At 44.9% G+C, this 18,948-nt stretch overlaps 1 protein-coding gene across 1 annotated transcript; it reads right to left on the reverse strand.

The window, feature by feature from the left end:
* Positions 1-428: 428 nt before the first annotated feature.
* On the reverse strand, positions 429-949 carry LOC117082289 (60S acidic ribosomal protein P1-like). Its single transcript, XM_033208908.1, has one exon. It carries the CDS (start codon positions 810-812, stop codon positions 468-470), a length of 345 nt encoding a protein of 114 aa, XP_033064799.1. The 5' UTR covers positions 813-949; the 3' UTR covers positions 429-467.
* Positions 950-18,948: the final 17,999 nt, after the last annotated feature.

Here is an 18,948-nt window from a genome sequence, read left to right on the forward strand (position 1 = left end):
GCTTAAAGCGCAGTATTGGGGTGGGAGTTACCCGATTTTCCAGGTGTTGTGTGTCTCAGTTCCCCTGGCTAGGAAAATAAAAAGATGAGTTCCCCCTGCGCTTCCCAGGTGAGGCGATGCCTCGCTCTGCCTCAGCTCTTGCTGGTCGGGCTGCAGCAGCTGACCAGCACCGATTGTCCAGCACTCCCAAGTGAGATGACCCCAGTACCTCAGTTGAAAATGCAGAAATCACCGGTCTTCTGTGTCGCTCGCGCTGGGAGTTGGAGACTGGAGCTGTTCCTATTCGGCCATCTTGCCAGAAGGATTCATATTCCTTTTTTTCTATGTGCTAGAACAATTTAAACAGAATTGAGTATTACCTGCTTTTTATTTTTATTTATTTTTTTTTTCAGAGCGCATTCCCAAACTATGGGTAAGACCAACAGCAGTAAAGTTCAGCTTTTTATTGAACACGTTATAAAAGAGATTTAGTCAAAAAGACCAAAGCCCATGTCATCATCAGACTCCTCGGATTCTTCTTTCTTTGATTCCACTTTCTTCTCCTCAGCTGGAGCAGCAGCAGTGGAGGGGGCAGGACCTCCTGCTGGTGCAGCACCAGCTGCTGGAGCAGGTCCACCAGCCCCTACATTGCAGATGAGGCTCCCAATGTTGACATTGGCCAGGGCCTTTGCAAACAAGCCAGGCCAAAAAGGTTCAACATTCACACCGGCTGCTTTAATGAGGGCATTGATCTTATCCTCCGTGACGGTCACCTCATCGTCGTGCAGAATAAGGGCCGAGTAGATGCCGGCGAGCTTGGAGACGGAGGCCATAGCGCGGGCAAGTGTGAGGCTGGCGCTGTCGGACGCGGTGCTAGTCGCCGGAAGAAGTGAGGGCCTCACCCCAACGTGGCCTTAGCTTCCTCGGAAGGACCGAGCACCTTCGCGGCAGCTGAGGAAAGGGCTACCTGCTCTTTAAAGGTATCTTAGAATGTCCCTGTGACACTAGGTGGGCATTTCTGAGGGAACTCTTTGACAACTTTTTCTCTTTGTTGTATGAGAACCAGAAAGCTTTGATTTTTTTCTCTTTGGGGTCCATTTTCCTAGGTTATGTTTTCCAAGAAAATTGTATTTTTCATCTAAGTTTTCAAATTTTACTTTCATGGAGTTACCCAAAGTAGTTCCTTATGGTTGTTTTAATTTAATATAGTTTTGTGGTTATTTTCCTCTTAGGCTTCCTTATTTTGTATATTTGCATTGTCTACTTTGTTTTCTGTATTAGGTTAGCTAGTGCTTTTCTATTTTTTAATTCTTTTCCCCAAAAATTCAGTTTACTTCTTTTTTTTTCTGTTTTCTAATTCACTAAGTTAGAAAGTTCTGTTTTTATTTTTATTAATTCATTATTTCTACATCCCTTCAGTTTATTTTATTTTTCTGAGATACATGCTTGATTCATTTGCTTATTATTTATTATTTATTTTAAGTATTTAAACCTATGAATTTTCCTTCCACTACTACCTTAACACTATCTCATAGATTCCAAGGTGTGGAAAATGTATCGTTTTTTGTTATTTTTATTTTATTTTCTAGAAGTCCTGTGATTTAGGTTAATATATTTTGATCCAAGAGTTAAGAAGAATTTCTTTAAATTCGTATAAGATAAACTTTAAAGGCCGGGTGCGGTGGCTCACGCCTGTAATCCCAGCACTTTGGGAGGCCGAGACAGGCGGATCACGAGGTCAGGAGATCGAGACCATCCTGGCTAACACGGTGAAACCCCGTCTCTACTAAAAAAAAATACAAAAAACTAGCCGGGCGAGGTGGCGGCGCCTGTGGTCCCAGCTCCTCGGGAGGCGGAGGCAGGAGAATGGCGGGAACCCGGGGGGCGGAGCTTGCAGGGAGCTGAGATCCTGCCACTGCACTCCAGCCCCATGACAGCGTGAGACTCCGTCTCAAAAAAAATATAAAAAAATAAAAAAAATAAATAAATAAATGAAAACTTTAAAAATGTTCAGGTGAAAAGGAATTTTTGTTATCTGATTTTAAAAATTAATTTATCATGTTATTGCATTGTGACCAAAGAAGGTTGCCTATGCTATTTCTACGTTCTGGAATTTATTGAGGTTTTTTTTGTGGCTTCATATGTGGTCAATTTTCCTGAATGTTCTATTCTTGAATATTCTTGAAATAAGAATATGCTCTAAGTGTAGGGAATATATATTATATATATATATATATGAACGATCATGTTTAACATAGATTATATGAGAGTTCTATATTATTGATTTTATTTTTATTCATTTGATTTGTCAGACTATAGAGTCAGGAATGAAACCAGCATGATTCTGTTTCTCCTTTTGTATCCTGTAATTCCAAGTTTATGAGTGCCATTGCATTGTTATTTTTTACTAAGCTATTTATAACTATTATATCTTCACTGTGAATCATACCCTTTAGCATTATAAGGTGTTTTTATTGGTCTTACTTAATCTTTTTTTTTTTTTGCCCTGAACTCCAATTTACCTAAAATTAAATTAAAGCCATGACCTGGCCAGGTGCAGTCGCTCACGCCTGTAATCCCAGCACTTAGGAGGCCAAGGCAGGCGGATTACCTGAGGTCAGGAGTTTGAGACCAGCCTGACCAACATGGAGAAACCCTGTCTCTACTAAAAAGACAAAATTAGCCGGGTGTGGTGGTGCATGCCTGTAATCTCAGCTACTTGGGAGCCTGAGACAGGAGAATCACTTGAACCCGGGAGGCGGAGGTTGTGGTGAGCCGAGATCAGGCTGTTGCATTCCACCCTGGGCAACAAGAGCGAAACTGTCTAAAAAACGAAAACACGACCTTTGCTTTCTTCCGATGTACTCTCCCTTAATACAGCTTTACTCATCTTTTTATTTTCAATATTCTGTTCTAGTTGTGTTTCATATAGAGAGAATTATGTTTTGCCTTACGATTTAACTTAAAAATGTTTTTCTCTTAGTTGGGATGCTAACCCCATTTGTATTCGTAGATGTGACTAAGGTATGTTTAGTCTTAGATCTGTTACATTGTTTTCCATTTTTAAAAATTTCTCTGTTTGCTTTTGTTTTGTTTTTTATATGTAGTTCTTCTGATATTTAGAAAGATGAGTATTTTTTTCTAGTAGACGTCTTTATAATGATAACTTTATTTTATTTTGTAATTTAGTTTTTATTTTTATTTATTTGTTTTGAGATGGAGTCTTGCTCTGTCACCCAGGCTGGAGTGCAGTGGCGTGATCTCGGCTCACTGCAACCTGCCTCCCAGGTTCAAGTGATTCTCCTAAAATTTGTAATCTATTAAAAATTTTTGTATTTTTAATAGAGAAGGGGTTTCACCATGTTGGCCAGGCTGTTCTTGAACTCTTTACTTCAGGTGATCCTCCTGCCTTGGCCTCCTAAAGTGCTGGGATTATAGGCGTGAGCCACTGCACCAGGCCTTATTTATTTATTTATTTTGAGATGGAGTCTTGCTCTGTCACCCAGGCTGGAGGGCAGTGGTGCGATCTCAGCTCACAGCAACCTCCGCCTCCTGGGTTCAAGTGATTCCCCTGCCTCAGCCTTCCAAGTAGATGGGACTACAGGCATGTGCCACCACGCCCGGCTAATCTTTTGTATTTTTAGTAGAGATGGGGTTTCACTGTGTTAGCCAGGATGGTCTTGATCTCCTGACCTTGTGATCCGCCCTCCTCAGCCTCCCAATCATGCTAGGATTACAGGCATGAGTCACGGAGTCCAATCCTTATTTTTTGTTTTATTTTTTTAGATGGAATCTCACTCTATTGCCGAGGCTGGAGTGCAGTGGCACAATCTCAGCTCATTGCTATCTCCACCTCCTGGGTCCAAGCAATTCTCCCACCTCAGCCTCCCAAGAAGCTGGACTACAGGCAAGTGCCACCATGCCTGGCTAATTTTTGTATTCTCCAGTAGAGACTGGGTTTCACTATGTTAGTCAGGCTGGTCTCAAACTCCTGACCTCAAGTGATCCATCCACCTCAGCATCCCAAAGTGCTGGGATTATAAGCATGAGCCACTGTGCCTGGCTATAATGATAACTTTTTTTTTTTTTTGAGACAGAGTCTCTCTCTTTTGCCCAGGCTGGAGTGCAATGGCACAATCTCAGCTCACCCCCATCTCCGCCTCACAGGTTCAAGCGATTCTCCTGCCTCAGCCTCCCAAGTAGCTGGGATTACAGGCATGCACCACCATACCCAGCTAGTTTTGTATTTTTAGTAGAGACAGGGTTTCTCCTTGTTGGTCAGGCTGGTCTCGAACTCTCGACCTCAGGTGATCCGCCCACCTCGACCTCCCAAAGTGCTAGGATTACAGGCATGAGCCACCACGCCAAGCCAACCTTTGTTCTTTTAATATGTTTACAGTTTTATTACTTGAGCTGTCAATTTTAGTATCAGTCAGGGTCTAGAAAAACAGAAACCACACTAAAACCTTTAACATCTTAGGTTTTAAAGACTTTAGGCTGGGCGCGGTGGCTCACACCTGTAATCCCAGCATTTTGGGAGGCTGAGGCAGGTGGATCACCTGAGGTCAGGAGGTCAAGACCAGCCTGGGCAACACGGTGAAACCCCAACTCTACAAAAAAAAAAAAAAAAATTAGCTGGGTGTGGTGGCATGCACCTGTAGTCCCAGCTACTTGGGAGTCTGAGGCAGGAGAATCGCTTGGACCCAGGATGTGGAGGTTGCAGGGAGCCGAGATCACGCCATTGCACCCCAGCCTGGGTAACAGAGCAAGACGCCGTCTCAAAAAAAAAAAAAAAAAAAAAAAAAAAAAAAAAAAAAAAAGAAAAGAAAAGAAAAAGCAACAACAACAAAAAGCTAATGATTGACTTTAATTCAGGAAATTGGCTGTACGAGTGGTAGCCATGACTTTCTCTAGGTGGGTGGGAGGAGGTGGTGTGACTGTTTGGGGACAGGGGTTACCTGGTAGTAGCTGTGACCTAAGAAAAATGTGTGGGCCAGTATGGTGGCTCATGCCTGTAATCCCAACACTTTGGGAGGCTGAGGTGGGTGGATCGCCTGAGGTCAGGAGTTTGAGACCAGCCTGGCCAACATGGTGTAACCTGGTGTCTACTAAAAATACAAAATTAGCCTGGTGTGGTGGCGCATGCCTGTAATCCCAGCTACTCAAGAGGCTGAGGTGGGAGTATCACTTGAACCCAGGAGGTGGAGGTTGCAGTGAGCAGAGATCATGCCATTGCACTCCAGCTTGGGTGATAAGAGTGAAACTCTGTCTCAAAAACAAAAGAAAAGAAAAGAAAAGAAAAACGTTGTGTGGTAGAAGTTTAGCCCCAGAGGCAATGCAGCTCCTACTGGCAATGTTGCCCAAGCTTCTCTCCTTCCTGTCACTTTCCAGTTGTCCTCTGTATTTTGACCTGGCTGACCCAGAAAAAGTCAGGAGACCCAGGAGCTGTGAAACACAGTTTTCAGGACCCAGCCTTCTCATAACATTGATCAGAGCAGCAAAGGGGTGAGGACTGGATCTGAGGGCAAGGGGGCCAAGGACCAGGTTTAAATGGCACCCTTTGAAGACCAGTTACTACTTCTTTTTTTTTTTTCTTTTTTTTGAGATGGGGTCTTGCTCTGTCACCAGGCTGGAGTGCAGTGGCGTGATCTCGGCTCACTGCAACCTCCGCCTCCCAGGTTCAAGCAATTCTCCTGCCTCAGCCTGCTGAGTAGCTGGGACTACAGGCACGTACTGCCATGCCCAGCTAATTTTTGTATTTTTAGTAGAGATGGGGTTTCACCATGTTGACCAGGATGGTCTTGATCTCTTGACCTCATGATCCATCTGCGTTGGCCTCCCAAAGTGCTGGGATTACAGGCGTGAGCAACTGCGCCTGGCTGACCAGTTACTACTGATGACATGTTCACGTGCTTATCCCCCTTCCTACCTCATTTCCCCACTCCCTGTTTGTGTCAGAGGCATCCTTTCTGCATTGTCAAGCATATGCCATTTGCAGTCTGTTCTGTCACTCTCCTCCCACCCCATCTGTTTTAGTCTTAGTTCCATGGCTCTGGATATTCAAGACCCATCCAGAGTATCTTACCCTCATTACTCCAATTATTTCTTACTCAGTTAAAATAGACACCCTAGTAGTGTCTTTAAGGATGACACAAGGATCAATATACTCTGCATCTTGGCCAGCTGTGGTGGCACACACCTGTAGTCCCAGCTACTCAGGTAGTTGAGGCAGGAGAATCGCTTGAACCCGGGGGTGGCAGAGGTTGCAGTGAGCCAGGATCGCACCACTGCACTCTAGCCTGGGCAACAGAGTGAGTGACACTCTGTCCCAAAAATAAAACAAACAAAACAAAACAAAAAACAAAAACTGCGTCACAAAAACTCTCCTTTGGTGACTCACACCAAAGGACAGTTAGGCTCGACAGGCCATTCTTGTCCCTTTCTTTCCTTAAATATCTTGTGGGTGTTGTTCTACTGTTTAATATGGGCCAAAATAGTGCACAAAGGAATCCAAGGCCAGCCTAAGTTTTCCCCTTTTGTAAATAACTAGTTTTTTGTGTTCTGGGCTGCCCAAGAAAAGCCTATCATTTCATTAAAAGTTCAATAACTTTTCTAGAATATTTATCTATGACTATTTGGGGTCAATTTTCTTTTTGTGTGTGTGTGACAGGGTCTTGCTGTGTTGCCCAGGCTGGAGGGCAATGGCATGACCATGGCTCACTGCAGCCTCGAACTCATGGGCTCAAGCGATCCTCCCACCTCAGCCTCCCAAAGTGCTGGGATTACAGGCATGAGTAACCACGCTCGGCCTGGGTAATTTTGATTGGTCTATCTTGCATTTCATTTAATCCTTCCTCTGATGAGATTTTCTATTTGCTGAGACTTTCTTCTGTTGAAAACCTATGTCTTTTACTTCATTGACAATAGCTACAATATCTACTTCAAAATCCTTTCTGTGAGTTTCAACTGGGTTCAAATTGGGATGTGGTTTGTTTGATTCTTTTTTTCCTTGAGAATGAATTCCATGTTCTCTTTTCTTTTTCTTTTCTTTTTTTTTTTTTTTTGAGACAGGGTCTTGCTCTGTCACCCAGGCTGGAGTGCAGTGGCACGATCTCAGCTCACTGCAGCCTCTGCCTCCCAGGTTCAAGGATTCTCCTGCCTCAGTCACCTGAGTAGCTGGGACTACAGACACATGCCACCATGCCCAGCTAATTTTGTATTTTTAGTAGAGACGAGATTTCACCATGTTGGCCAGGCTGGTCTCAAACTCCTGACCTCAGGTGATCCACCCGCCTCGGCCTCCCAAAGTGCTGGGATTACAGGTATGACACCACGCCTGGCCAAATTCCATGTTCTTGATTCTTCATGACAGGTAATTTTGGATTGATCCTGGAGTTCAAATATTAAATTGTGGAGATTCTGGATTCTACTGTTTTTCTCCAATGCATTGCATGATTTTCCCCCTTTGTGTTAGCAGGAAATTTTAGCGTGAAGAGTGTTTCTTGGATGGTAGCTGTGTTCTCAGTTTAGATTTAATTTCCTGAGCTGGGCTGCTTTAAGCCTGTTTCACATATGTGTGCCTCTGGGATCTGTCAGAGATATAATTTGAGCATCCCATCTCTAAATGTCTCCTTCTGGGACCCTCTCATTCTCCAGCATTCATGGTTTTCTGGCTTCATTGTTCTTGTTCCCCATGCCAGAAAACTTGTGGATTTGCCGTGTCTACTGGCCTTCATGCTACATGGACTGCACATGGCCATAGTAAAAAAGCCACAGAGATGGGATTTGCTTGTCTGGCTCTCTCCCTCCGTGCACCAGCACTCCAGCTGCACTCCTCACCAGCCGCTGTCACCTTCTGTTCATGCTCCAGGACTTTCCCGTCATTGCTTTTCATGTCATGTTCAGGTTTGATCATTGTTTTCTGTGGGGGAGGGGTCTATGCTCAAGTTCAATATACCCAGGGCAAAATCTGGACTGCAGTTTTGATATCAGAATAGACATGATTAGACTTTTAGCATCTGAAAAAGAGACTTCCTGTTATTACCTGAAAGTCACTGAATATAATGTTGTTTCTATGAGTCAGGGGAAAACTTCAAATAGTGTGTATTTGAAAAAAAAAGGGCAATGGCTGGGCGCAGTGGCTCATGCCTATAATTCCAGCACCTTGGGAGGCTGAGGCAGGTGGATGGCTTGAGTCCAGGAGTTCGAGACCAGCCTGGCCAACATGGTAAAACCCCATCTCTACTAAAAATACAAAAATTAGCCAGCCTTGGTGGTGCGTGCCTATAATCCCAGCTACTCGGGAGGCTGAGGCAGGAGAATCCCTTGAACCTGGGAGGCAGAGGTTGCAGTGAGCCGAGATTGCACCACTGCACTCCAGCGTGGGCGACAGAGCGAGACTCTGTCTCCAAAAAAAAAAAAAAGGGTTCTCTGACAACTTATTAATTATACTGGGTGCAAGTGGAGAAAAGCATTTATTTATTTTCCACTACACACAAACGTTGCTTTTCAATACCCCCAATCTTATCAACAGGGTTGTAGCACAATTTTTGTTTAATTAATTTTAATTGTTTACATTTTATGATCTGTGTAGTATTTTTCATAACAGACATTGAGTATACTATGAATACATTTTTTTTGTCTTGTTCTATTCCCCCTGGAGATAGTAATTGATTCGAACTTCATTTCTACATTTGAGTTTTTGTTCACTTGGTATCACATCTGCCTATTATGCCAACTTCTAATGTTCTCAACACAGCACAATGTCCCTTAATACATCCAGAATCATTGTTATCTATTGGCTTTATGTTTATTTTGTTGAATAATTTTTATCATTTTTATTGTTATCTTACTGTTTTTCCCCCTTGAGAATTCTTGATCTTTCCTTCACGGCCCTGCCTCCAGCTCCCCCTCTCTCCTGGTTGCTCTTTGTGGAGCCGTCATCCTGGGAGGCTCTTCCCACCACCCTAGGGGTTCCTTCTCTACCTCCTATGCTGGACTTCCTGCTGTCTTCGTCCTGTGTCTTTTTTTTTCAATTTATTCCCTCATTTAAATGAGGTATATCCTCTGGGATATTCCTAATCTTCTTCTTAAAATTTATTTCCTGGCCAGGTGCAGTGGTTCATGCCTATAATCCCAGCACTTTGGGAGACCAAGGTGGGTGGATCACCTGAGGTCAGGAGTTTGAGACCAGCCTGGCCAGCATGGTGAAACCCCATCTCTACAAAAAATACAAAAATTAGCCAGGTATGGTGGTGCATACCTGCAATCTCAGCTATTTGGGGGCTGAGGCAGGAGAATTGCTTGATCCCGGGAGGCGGAGGTTGTAGTGAGCCAAGATTGCTCCACTGCACTCCAGCCTAGGTAACAGAACAAGACTCTGTCTCAAAAAAAAAAAAAAAAAAAATTACTTCCTCATTTAAATGAGGCATATCCTTTAGGATAGTCCTAAGAAATAGTACATAGGACGTAATGTTTTGAAACTTTACCAGTCTAAAAATGTCTTTATTATACTTCCTGTTTGATTAACAGTTTAGTTGCGTAGATTTTTAACCATTGAGTCTCTGCTGCTTATATTATGGAACGATATTTACAATGAGCAAAAACAAACAACCTTATAAAGAAGTAAAGTTGTCTAAGTAAGAAAGTCCTGGTGGATTTTTCTTTTTTTCTTTTTTTCTTTTAGACGGAGTGTTGCTCTGTCATCCAGGCTGAAGTGCAGTGGCACAATCTCGGCTCACTGCAACCTCTGCCTCCCAGGTTCAAGCGATTCTCCTGCCTCAGCCTCCCAAGTAGCTGGAACTACAGGTGCATGCCACCAAGCCCAGCTAATTTTTGTATTTTAGTAGAGACGGGGTTTCACCATGTTGGCCAGGATGGTCTCGATCTCTTGACCTCGTGATCCACCTGCCTCAGCCTCCCAAAGTGCTGGGATTACAGGCGTGAGCCACCACGCCTGGCCCTGGTGGACTTTTCTACCTCACACAAGCAGTGGGCTTTGTTTTCTTTTGTTGAGGTTATGGTTTTGGAATGGAAGTGACTATGGTGTATTTGTCTGTAAGCATCGCTTACTTAGGGGAATCGCCTCTGTCCCATTTCTTATGGATCTGATCAATCACAGTATCCTCCCTCTGACCACAGAGGTCAGGAGGCTGAGCTGGGAAGATCGCTTGAGCCCAGGAGCTGGAGGCTGCAGTGAACTCTGATTGTGCCGCTGCACTCTAGCCTGGGTGACAGAGCAAGACCCCATCTCTAAAAAAAATTAAAATAAAACCCAAAAGTTATCAAGTGATGGAACAGGATTCGAGGAGAACACTCATTGTCACCACCCCGTGCCACCCCAGGATGACTCAAGGTTAATGACATGAGTGTGGGTTGTAGGTGGTTGATTTTGATTTTGTTATTACCATCTTTTTTTTTTTTTTGAGATGGAATTTTGCTCTTGTTGCCCAGGCTGGAGTGCAATGGCACTATCTCAGCTCACTGCAACCTCTGCCTCCCAGGTTCAAGCAATTCTCAGCTTCCTAAGTAGCTGGGATTACAGGTGCCTGCCACCACACCCAGCTAATTTTTGTATTTTTAGTAGAGATGGGGTTTCACCATGTTGGCCAGGCTGGTCTTGAACTCCTGACCTCAGGTGATCTGCCCACCTCAGTCTCCCAAAGTGTTGGGATTACAGGCGTGAGCCACTGTGTCCAGCCTGTTACTATCATTTTTATATTTGTTTGCTATAAGCAAAAACAACATTAAAAGCATATGAAGAATATAAAGCAAAACTGAAAAGGAGAAAGGTTTCTTGGGTATTTTTTTTTCTCTGTCTCAAAATTAAAAAAAAAATACTGGCTCCATGGCAGTTTAACTGTATCCCTTTATATTCTCTGGGGAAACAGAAAAGGAAGCTCAGTTTGGTTTGTGTCAGAAAATGAGTGTTGTTTAATCGGGATTAAAATTTTTCCCAGTTCTATTCATGGAACATACTGAAATAAAAGATAAGGAGTTGACAACACTCAGTGACATAAAATCAATTTCGTAGTTTGTCGTATTATTATTATCCACCCTCAGGATAGTGGGTGGTTTTATAGGCATGTATTTACACCTGTAGATCTCTATTCCTTTTTCTACGTATTTGGAAAATAAGAACACAAAACACGACAGCGTGAAACGCATGCAATGCGGGAAACAAAGACACAAGATCAGGCCGTGCATTCGTCGTTAGGGAAAAAGGGCTCCTATTACTACGGACTACAAAAGAAAGCAGCAAATGGTGTTCCTGTGGGAGTTGTGTTAGACCATCACTAAGGATACTTAAAGCAACTGAGAGCAAAATGCCAGGTGATGCCCTGAGGGTTGCAGTCATGGGGAGACGACAGCTTGGCCGGTAACATCACACAGCTTCCAGCTCCACTCCCTATCACGGTGGTTCGTAAACCCCACTTCGTGTAGCCGATGGTATAATGTAGATTACACATTTAGGTCGATGACTTTTAAAGTGCCATTTTCACCCTTGACCAGCTTTAACCAGTCAAGCTTTTGGAGAGAAAATTAAGAGTATTTTTGTTTCATTTTCAAGTCAAAGCACATGCATCTGTATTGTCAATGAAATCCAGAAGGGGCCAGGAGCAGTGGCTCACGCCTGTAATCCCAGCTTGAGGGATCTGGGGATTTTGGGAGGCCGAGGCAGGCGGATCACCTGAGGTGAGGAGTTCAAGACCAGCCTGGCCAACATGGTGAAACCTCGTCTCTACTAAAAATACAAAAATTAGCTGGGCGTGGTGGCATATGCCTGCAATCTCAGCTACTTGGGAGGCTGAAGCAGGAGAATTGCTTGAACTCGGGAGGCGGAGGTTGCAGTGAGCCAAGATCACAACACTGTACACTCCAGTCTGGGTGACACAGCGAGATTCTGTCTCAAAAAAAAAAAAAAAGAAAAGAAACAAACAAACAAAAAACAAATCCAGAAGGTTAGGGAGCCAGAGGCTGAGGTGCACGGTGGGAAGAGTGTCCGTTTGGGAAGCAGGGTCCCCAGACAGGCCTTTGAGGAAAGAAAGGTATCGCAGAGGAGTTGCGTCTGTGGAGTCCAGAAGGTGGGAGAAAGTGGCTTCACTGAAATCGATGGGTGGAATTTGGGATGAGACATCACAGGAAAAGATCCACAGGAAATAATGACTGCTAGTCTTCTGAGTGTCCAGTATGAAAAGGAATGATTTAAACCCAACGGATGTCATATTAGTGAAGTCACATTTCCAGTATAATAACTGACATGTCCAGAATCCAACCACTTCTCACCAGATCTGCTGCCACCTCCATGGTCCATGCCACCCACATGTCTCGCCTGCATGTTTGCCATGGCTCTCTGATTGATCTGTCTCCCTGTGTGCACCCTTGCCTCCTTCAGACCAAGGTGCTGTAAAAATATGCAGGAAGAGCCAGGCACGGTGGCTCACACCTGTAATCCCAGCACTTTGGGAAGCTGAGGCTGGTGGATCACTTGAGGTCAGGAGTTCGAGACCATCCTGGCCAAGATGGTGAAACCCTGTCTCTACTAAAAATACAAAAATTAGCCAGCCATGGTGGTGGGTGCCTGTAATCCCAGCTACTTAGGAGGCTGAGGCAGGAGAATCGCTTGAACCCAGGAGGCGGAGGTTGCAGTGAGCCAAGATCGTGCCACTGCACTCCAGTGTGGGCGACAAAGCAAGACTGTCTCAAAAAAAAAAAAAAAAAGGCTGGGCGCGGTGGCTCATGCCTGTAATCCCAGCACTTTGGGAGGTGGAGGCGGGCGGATCACGAGGTCAGGAGATCAAGACCATCCTGGCTAACACGGTGAAACCCTGTCTCTAATAAAAATACAAAAAAAAAAAAACCCAGCAAAAAAAAAAAAAACTTAGCCGGGCGTGGTGGCGGGCGCCCGGAGTCCCAGCCCTTAGGGAGGCTGAAGCAGGAGAATGGCGTGAATCCGGGAGGCAGAGCTTGCAGTGGGCCAAGATTGTGCCACTGCAGTCCAACCTGGGCGACAGAGCGAGACTCTGTCTCAAAAAAAAAAAAAAAAAAGCAGAAAGAATGCCAGGCTCCAGTGCCTACTGGATGAAGAACAGCTCTGCTTCAAACTGTCACCAACAGAACAGCCAGGGTGACCCTATGACAGTGTTGGTCTGATTGTGCCACTCCTAACACCAGAACCTCTGCACAGCTGCCCATTTCACTTAGAAAGCAAGTCAGTCTGGCTGGGCACAGTGGCTCACACCTGTAATCCCAGCACTTTGGGAGGCCAAGGTGGACGGATCACCTGAGGTCAGGAGCTTGAGACCAGCCTGATCAACATGGAGAAATCCCGTCTCTATTAAAAATACAAAATTAGCTGGGCATGGTGGCAGGCGCCTGTAATCCCAGCTACTCGGGAGGCTGAGGCAGGAAAATTGCCTGAACCCGGGAGGCGGAGGTTGCGTTGAGCTGAGATTGTGCCACTGCACTCCAGCCTGGGCAACAAGATCAAAACTCCATCTCAAAAAAAAAAAAAAGAAAAGAAAAGGAAGAAAGTCAGTCTTGACAGTGACCCCCTGCACATTCCCTCCTATGAGCACGCATCTCCCACTGTGCCCCCTCCTCATTCTGTTTCCTTGATGTTTTCTCTCCCAAATCATTTCCCCAGGGCCTGTGTACCTGTTGTTCCCACTTCCTCTGCAAGATACTGGAACTGTCCTCTAATTCCTTCATATGGTTACAAAAATGTCACTTTGAGTGTGGTGGTGCACATCTGCAGTCTCAGCTACTCGAGAGGCTGATGTGGAAGATTGCTTGAGCCCAGGAGTTTGAGGCCAGCCTGGGCAACACAGGAAGACCTCATTGCTTAAAAAGACAAAGTCACCTTCACGTGAGCCCTTTCAGGCCATCCGTAGTTAATGTTGAAATCCCTGTAGTCAAAACTCTCGACCCCATCCCCTGATTTATTGTCCTTCATAGTTCTGATGATTAGATCTGTTGGGTTTGCTGCTTACCCTCAATACAACAGTGCCTGGCACATTGTGGGCACTCTATAGATGTTTGTTGAGTGAATAAATGATCAAATGAAGGCAGGAATAATGGTGAGTAAAAGAAAGTAGTCCCACCATTTCTATCATAATGATGCTATGGAGGTTAGACTAGGGAGAGAACTACAGGAATAAAAATGAGCCAAAGTAATATATATATTTAACAGGATAAACTGAACAAAGGGATTCTATCAACAGGTCAGGATAACGTTTATATTAAAAGAAACCTAGCCATTTTTCAAAAGTAAATATCTCCTAGAGGAATTATAATATGATAAAGGAATAATAGAAGAAGTACATTTGTTCGGCTCAGAGCCCATATTAAGATAGGCTTAAAATAATATAAAATCGACTGGGGGAAATTGGGTCTTTGGAGCAGAGATAGATGGTCCTACTGTCCAGGCCCCAGGAACTCGAGTTTCTGGAGAATAAAGTAGCTTCTTCTGAGACAGACGGGATGGGTATGCATTTATCCAGCCAGCCATGGGCAAAATTGAGAAATATCATAAAAGCCTTTATGCAGTGCTTTATGGTTTAAAGAGAGCTTCTTTGTATGCAATATATTTTCTTGATCCTCAAAGAAACCCTATAAGGTTGGGAGATACGAAAAACTGATTTTCAAGAAAAGATTTGATCTGGATTGCCAGCTATCATCATCCAGCAACCTGTGCCTCCAGCCCAGATATCCTGCCTACAGCCTCTAAGCTTTGCCCAGGACCTCCCCCGTGCCCTCTTCCTTCCCTGCAGGAGGGTTGCCCTCCCCAAACATCCAGGTTCTGAGCCTTGGCTCCCCTCCCCTCCCCTGCTAATACAATACACAGTCATTATAGCCGCTATTTCTCACTTCCAGGCACTTCACTCAACCCAGGACTCCAGTTAATCCCCCCAACAACTTTCTGTAGCTCACAGGTACTGTTTTCTGAGTGTTTTTGTTTTGTTTGACAGAGTCTTGCTCTGTCGCCAGGCTGGAGTGCAGTGGTGCGATCTTGGTTCATTGCAACCTCTGCCTCCCAGGTTCAAGTGATTCTTCTGCTTCAGCCTCCAGAGTAGCTGGGATTACAGGTGCCTGCCACCAGGCCCAGCTCATTTTTGTATTTTTAGTACAGATGGGGTTTCACAATGTTGGCCAGGATAGTCTCGATCTCCTGACCTCGTGATCCACTCGCCTCAGCCTCCCAAAGTGCTGTGATTACAGGCGTGAACAGGGACTGTTATCATCACCATTTGACAGATGAAGACAGAGGTTCAGAGAGGTTACATAACCTGTGCAGAGTCACTCAGCTAGAGATTAGTGGCAGTACTGAGAGAGCCTACAGGGACTCGTTCTACCTCTGGAACACCAGACCTCTTCTCTCCCATTGAAACATACCTGTTTCCTTTGTTCCAGCTATAAATATTTACTGAGTACCTTTTATTGTTCTAGCCACAACAGATACAGGAAAGAATAAAATAAACAGGATCCCTGCTTTCATAGAGCTTACAATTTAATTGGAGGGGGGGATGGTGGGAGGGCAAACTAAACAAACATATATACAGAAAGAGGCCGGGTGTGGTGGCACACGCCTGTAATCCCAACACTTGGGGAGGCAGAGGCAGGCAATCACTTGAGGCCAGGAGTTCAAGACCAGCCTGGCCAACATGGTGAAACCTCATCTCTGCTAAAAATACAATAATTAGCCAGGCATGGTGGCAGGCACCTGTAATCCCAGCTATTCGGGAGGCTGAGGCAGGAGAATCACTTTAACCCGGGAGGCAGAGGTTGCAGTGAGCCGAGATTGCACCACTGTACTCCAGCCTGGGCAACAGAGCAAGACTCTGTCTCAAAAAAATATATATACAGAGAGAGAGAGAGAGAGAAGAGAGAGAGAGAGAGAGAGAGAGAGAGAGATCTACATATAGACATAGATATAAGTGATAATATTTATTTATTAATTTTTTTTAGAGATAGGGGTCTTGCTCTGTTGCCCAGTCTGGAGTACAGTGGCACGATCATAATTCTGTACAGCCTCCAACTACTGGGCTCAAAGGATCCTCCCACCTCAGCACCCCCAGTTGCTGAGATTTTAGCCATCACCTATGTTGGCTCCTGCCACATAGGTGATGATGAATGCTAAGAAGTAGAGCAGGATATGAAATAGTGGTGGCTGGCTGCTGATATTTTAAATGGGCTGGTGGTGTTGGAGGCGGAAAGATTGAGGGTCGTGATCAACTCAGTATGATCAAGTCACTGGAGGCTATATGTAAGCAGCAAACTGTTTCTCATAAATGCAGAATGTTGGCAGACCGACAAACTGAGTCCGCCACCCAGAAGGAATGCTGAGGCCGTCATGCCCTACGTGGTGTTGCTTGTGATTAGGTACATCTGAAGCCTGTTAGTAATAACATTAACCTGTGATCAATTAAGCAGCTGACCAATCATTACCTCCTCCTCCCTGCTCTTTCTACCCAATAAATACGAAGGGCTGTAGAAGCCCAGGGGCTGCTGCCTTTGCTCACTAGAAGCGGGGAGCTCTCTTCTTCCCCTGGCCGCTTCCTTTAAAACAGTTTCTTTTGTCTTAAGTTTTCATTTCTACATTAGTCCCTTTTTTCAATCTCGTATGATGTTTCTACATTAGTCCCTTTGTTCAGTCTCGTATGACATAATGACGATCTCAAGCAGTAACAGTAGTAACTGTCGTAGTGACTGTCTCAAGTAGTAACTGTGGCAGTCTGCCACAGGGTGGTAGAGGAGACCTTTAAGCAGAGACCAGCATAAGGTTAGGCATTCAACTACCTGCGGAAGGGCAGTCCAGGCTGAAGTCTCTAAGTGCGGAGGCCCTGACTGTGCGCTGGAAATGGCAAGGGACGGCAGCTGCAGGGGGCTTTCAGGCCAAGGTGGGATAGGGAGAATGGTTCAATGAGGTCAAAGAGGTAACCAGGAATCTGCACATCTCTGGCCTTATAAGCTTGATAAAGACTTTGAGGCCGGGCACGGTGGCTCTTGCCTGTAATCCCAGCACTTTGGGAGGTTGAGGTGGGTGGATAATTTGAGGTCAGAAGTTCAAGACTAGCCTGGCCAACATGGTGAAACCTCGTCTCTACTAAAAATGCAAAAATTAGCTGGCGGTAGTGGTGTGCACCTGTAATCCCAGCTATTTGGGAGGCTGAGGCAGGAGAATCACTTGAGCCTGGAAGGTGGAGGTTGCAGTGAGCCAAGATTGTGCCACTGCACTCCAGTCTGGGTGACAGAGTGAGACCCTTTCTCAGAAAAAAAACAAAACAAAACAAAACTTGGGCCTGGCATGGTGGCTCATGCCTGTAATCCCAGCACTTTGGGAGTCCAAAGCAGAAGGGTCTTCTGAGAGCAGGAGTTTCAGACCAGCCTGGCAACACAGTGATACCCCGTCTCTACAAAAAAAAAAAAAAAAAAAAAGTTTTTAATTAGCCAGGCATGATGATGGCTCACACCTGTCGTCCCAGCTACTTGGGAGGCTGAAGTAGAAGGATTGGTTGATCCCAGGAATTGGAGGCTTCAGGGAACTATGATTATACCACTCACTCCAGCCTGGGCAATAAAGCAATACTCTGACTCTAAAAGTAGAAGGAAAACAAGGATAGGCGCAGTGGCTCACACCTGTAATCAAACACTTTGAGAGGCCAAGGTGAGTGGATCCCCATCTCTCAAAAAAAAAAAAATTTTTTTTGACACAGAGTGTCACTCTGCCACCCAGGCTGGAGTGCAGTGGTGTAGTCTTGGCTCATTGCTGCCTCCAGGGTTCAAATGATTCTCGTGCCTCAGCCTCCTGAATAGCTGGGACTACAGGTGTGCACCAGCATGCCTGGCTAATTTTTTTCTATTTTTAGTAGAAATGGGGTTTTACTATTAGCCCAGGCTGGTCTCAAACTTCTGGGCTCAATTGATCCTCCCACTTCGGCTTCCCAAGGTGCTGGGATTACAGGCATGAGCCACTGTGCCCAGCCTCTATTTTTTTTTTTTTTTAAGTTAACTGGGTGTGATGGCACACACCTGTAGTCCCAGCTAGTCAGGAGGCTGAGGCGGGAGCATCACTTGAGCCTAAGGGTTTGAGGCTGCAGTAAGCTAGGATCGCACCACCGAACTTAAAAATAAAAAGGTTGTATGATCTGAGGAACTTTGTCCACTTGTAATTAGTGAATACAAATTTTTTTTTGGTGGGGAAAGCGTATCTTAAGGATAATTTAGTTAAAAATCATAGAATCCATCCATACTAGTTCAAGGAAAAGTAGAGGTCATGGGAAGGTTATAAAGAACTCTCACAAATTAGAAATAGCAAAAGTAGGCAGGCTTTAGAGGGGTGGAGAGGGGAATTGGGAAGTGATTTAGAAATAAGGCCAAAAAAAAAAAAAAACAAGCCTCTTTCCCTCTTTCTTTCCTCTCCTCCTTTTCCTTTCTCTGTGTGCCTGCTCTGTCTTCTTTTTCCTTCCAATTATTCATACTCTTCTTCTTGCACGGGGCTCATGATGGCCACACCTCTAGAAAAAAGTCTGAGCCCTGAAATTAGCATGACCTATCAGTTTTGCTCATCACAGCAAATTAGCTCAGGCTCTCATTTGTAAATTCCTGGGAAGAAGAAACTGATTGGCACAGGTGTGCCAGGAGTCCACCTTGGCTTAATCACCTGTGATTAGAGAGGAAAAGGAGAGCATATTGAGCCATCCCTCCCAGGACTGTGGAAGTTTCTTTAATTCAAGACAGTGGTTCCTTCGGTGGGAAAGAAAGTGAGAAGGCATGCACAGGTGGCTTCCACTACTTTATCTGTTTGAGATAGGGTCTTGCTCTGTCGCCCAGGCTGGAGTGCAGTGGTGCAATCACAGCTCACCGCAGCCTTGACCTCCTGCTCAAGCGATCCTCCCACCTCCGTCTCCCAAAGTGCTGGGATTGCAGACATGAGCCACCACACCCAACCGTGTTATTTCTTAAGCTTTA

This window comes from Trachypithecus francoisi, unplaced genomic scaffold (genome assembly GCF_009764315.1).
Source record: "Trachypithecus francoisi isolate TF-2019V2 unplaced genomic scaffold, Tfra_2.0 Lachesis_group9, whole genome shotgun sequence".
NCBI classification, from domain to species: domain Eukaryota; kingdom Metazoa; phylum Chordata; class Mammalia; order Primates; family Cercopithecidae; genus Trachypithecus; species Trachypithecus francoisi.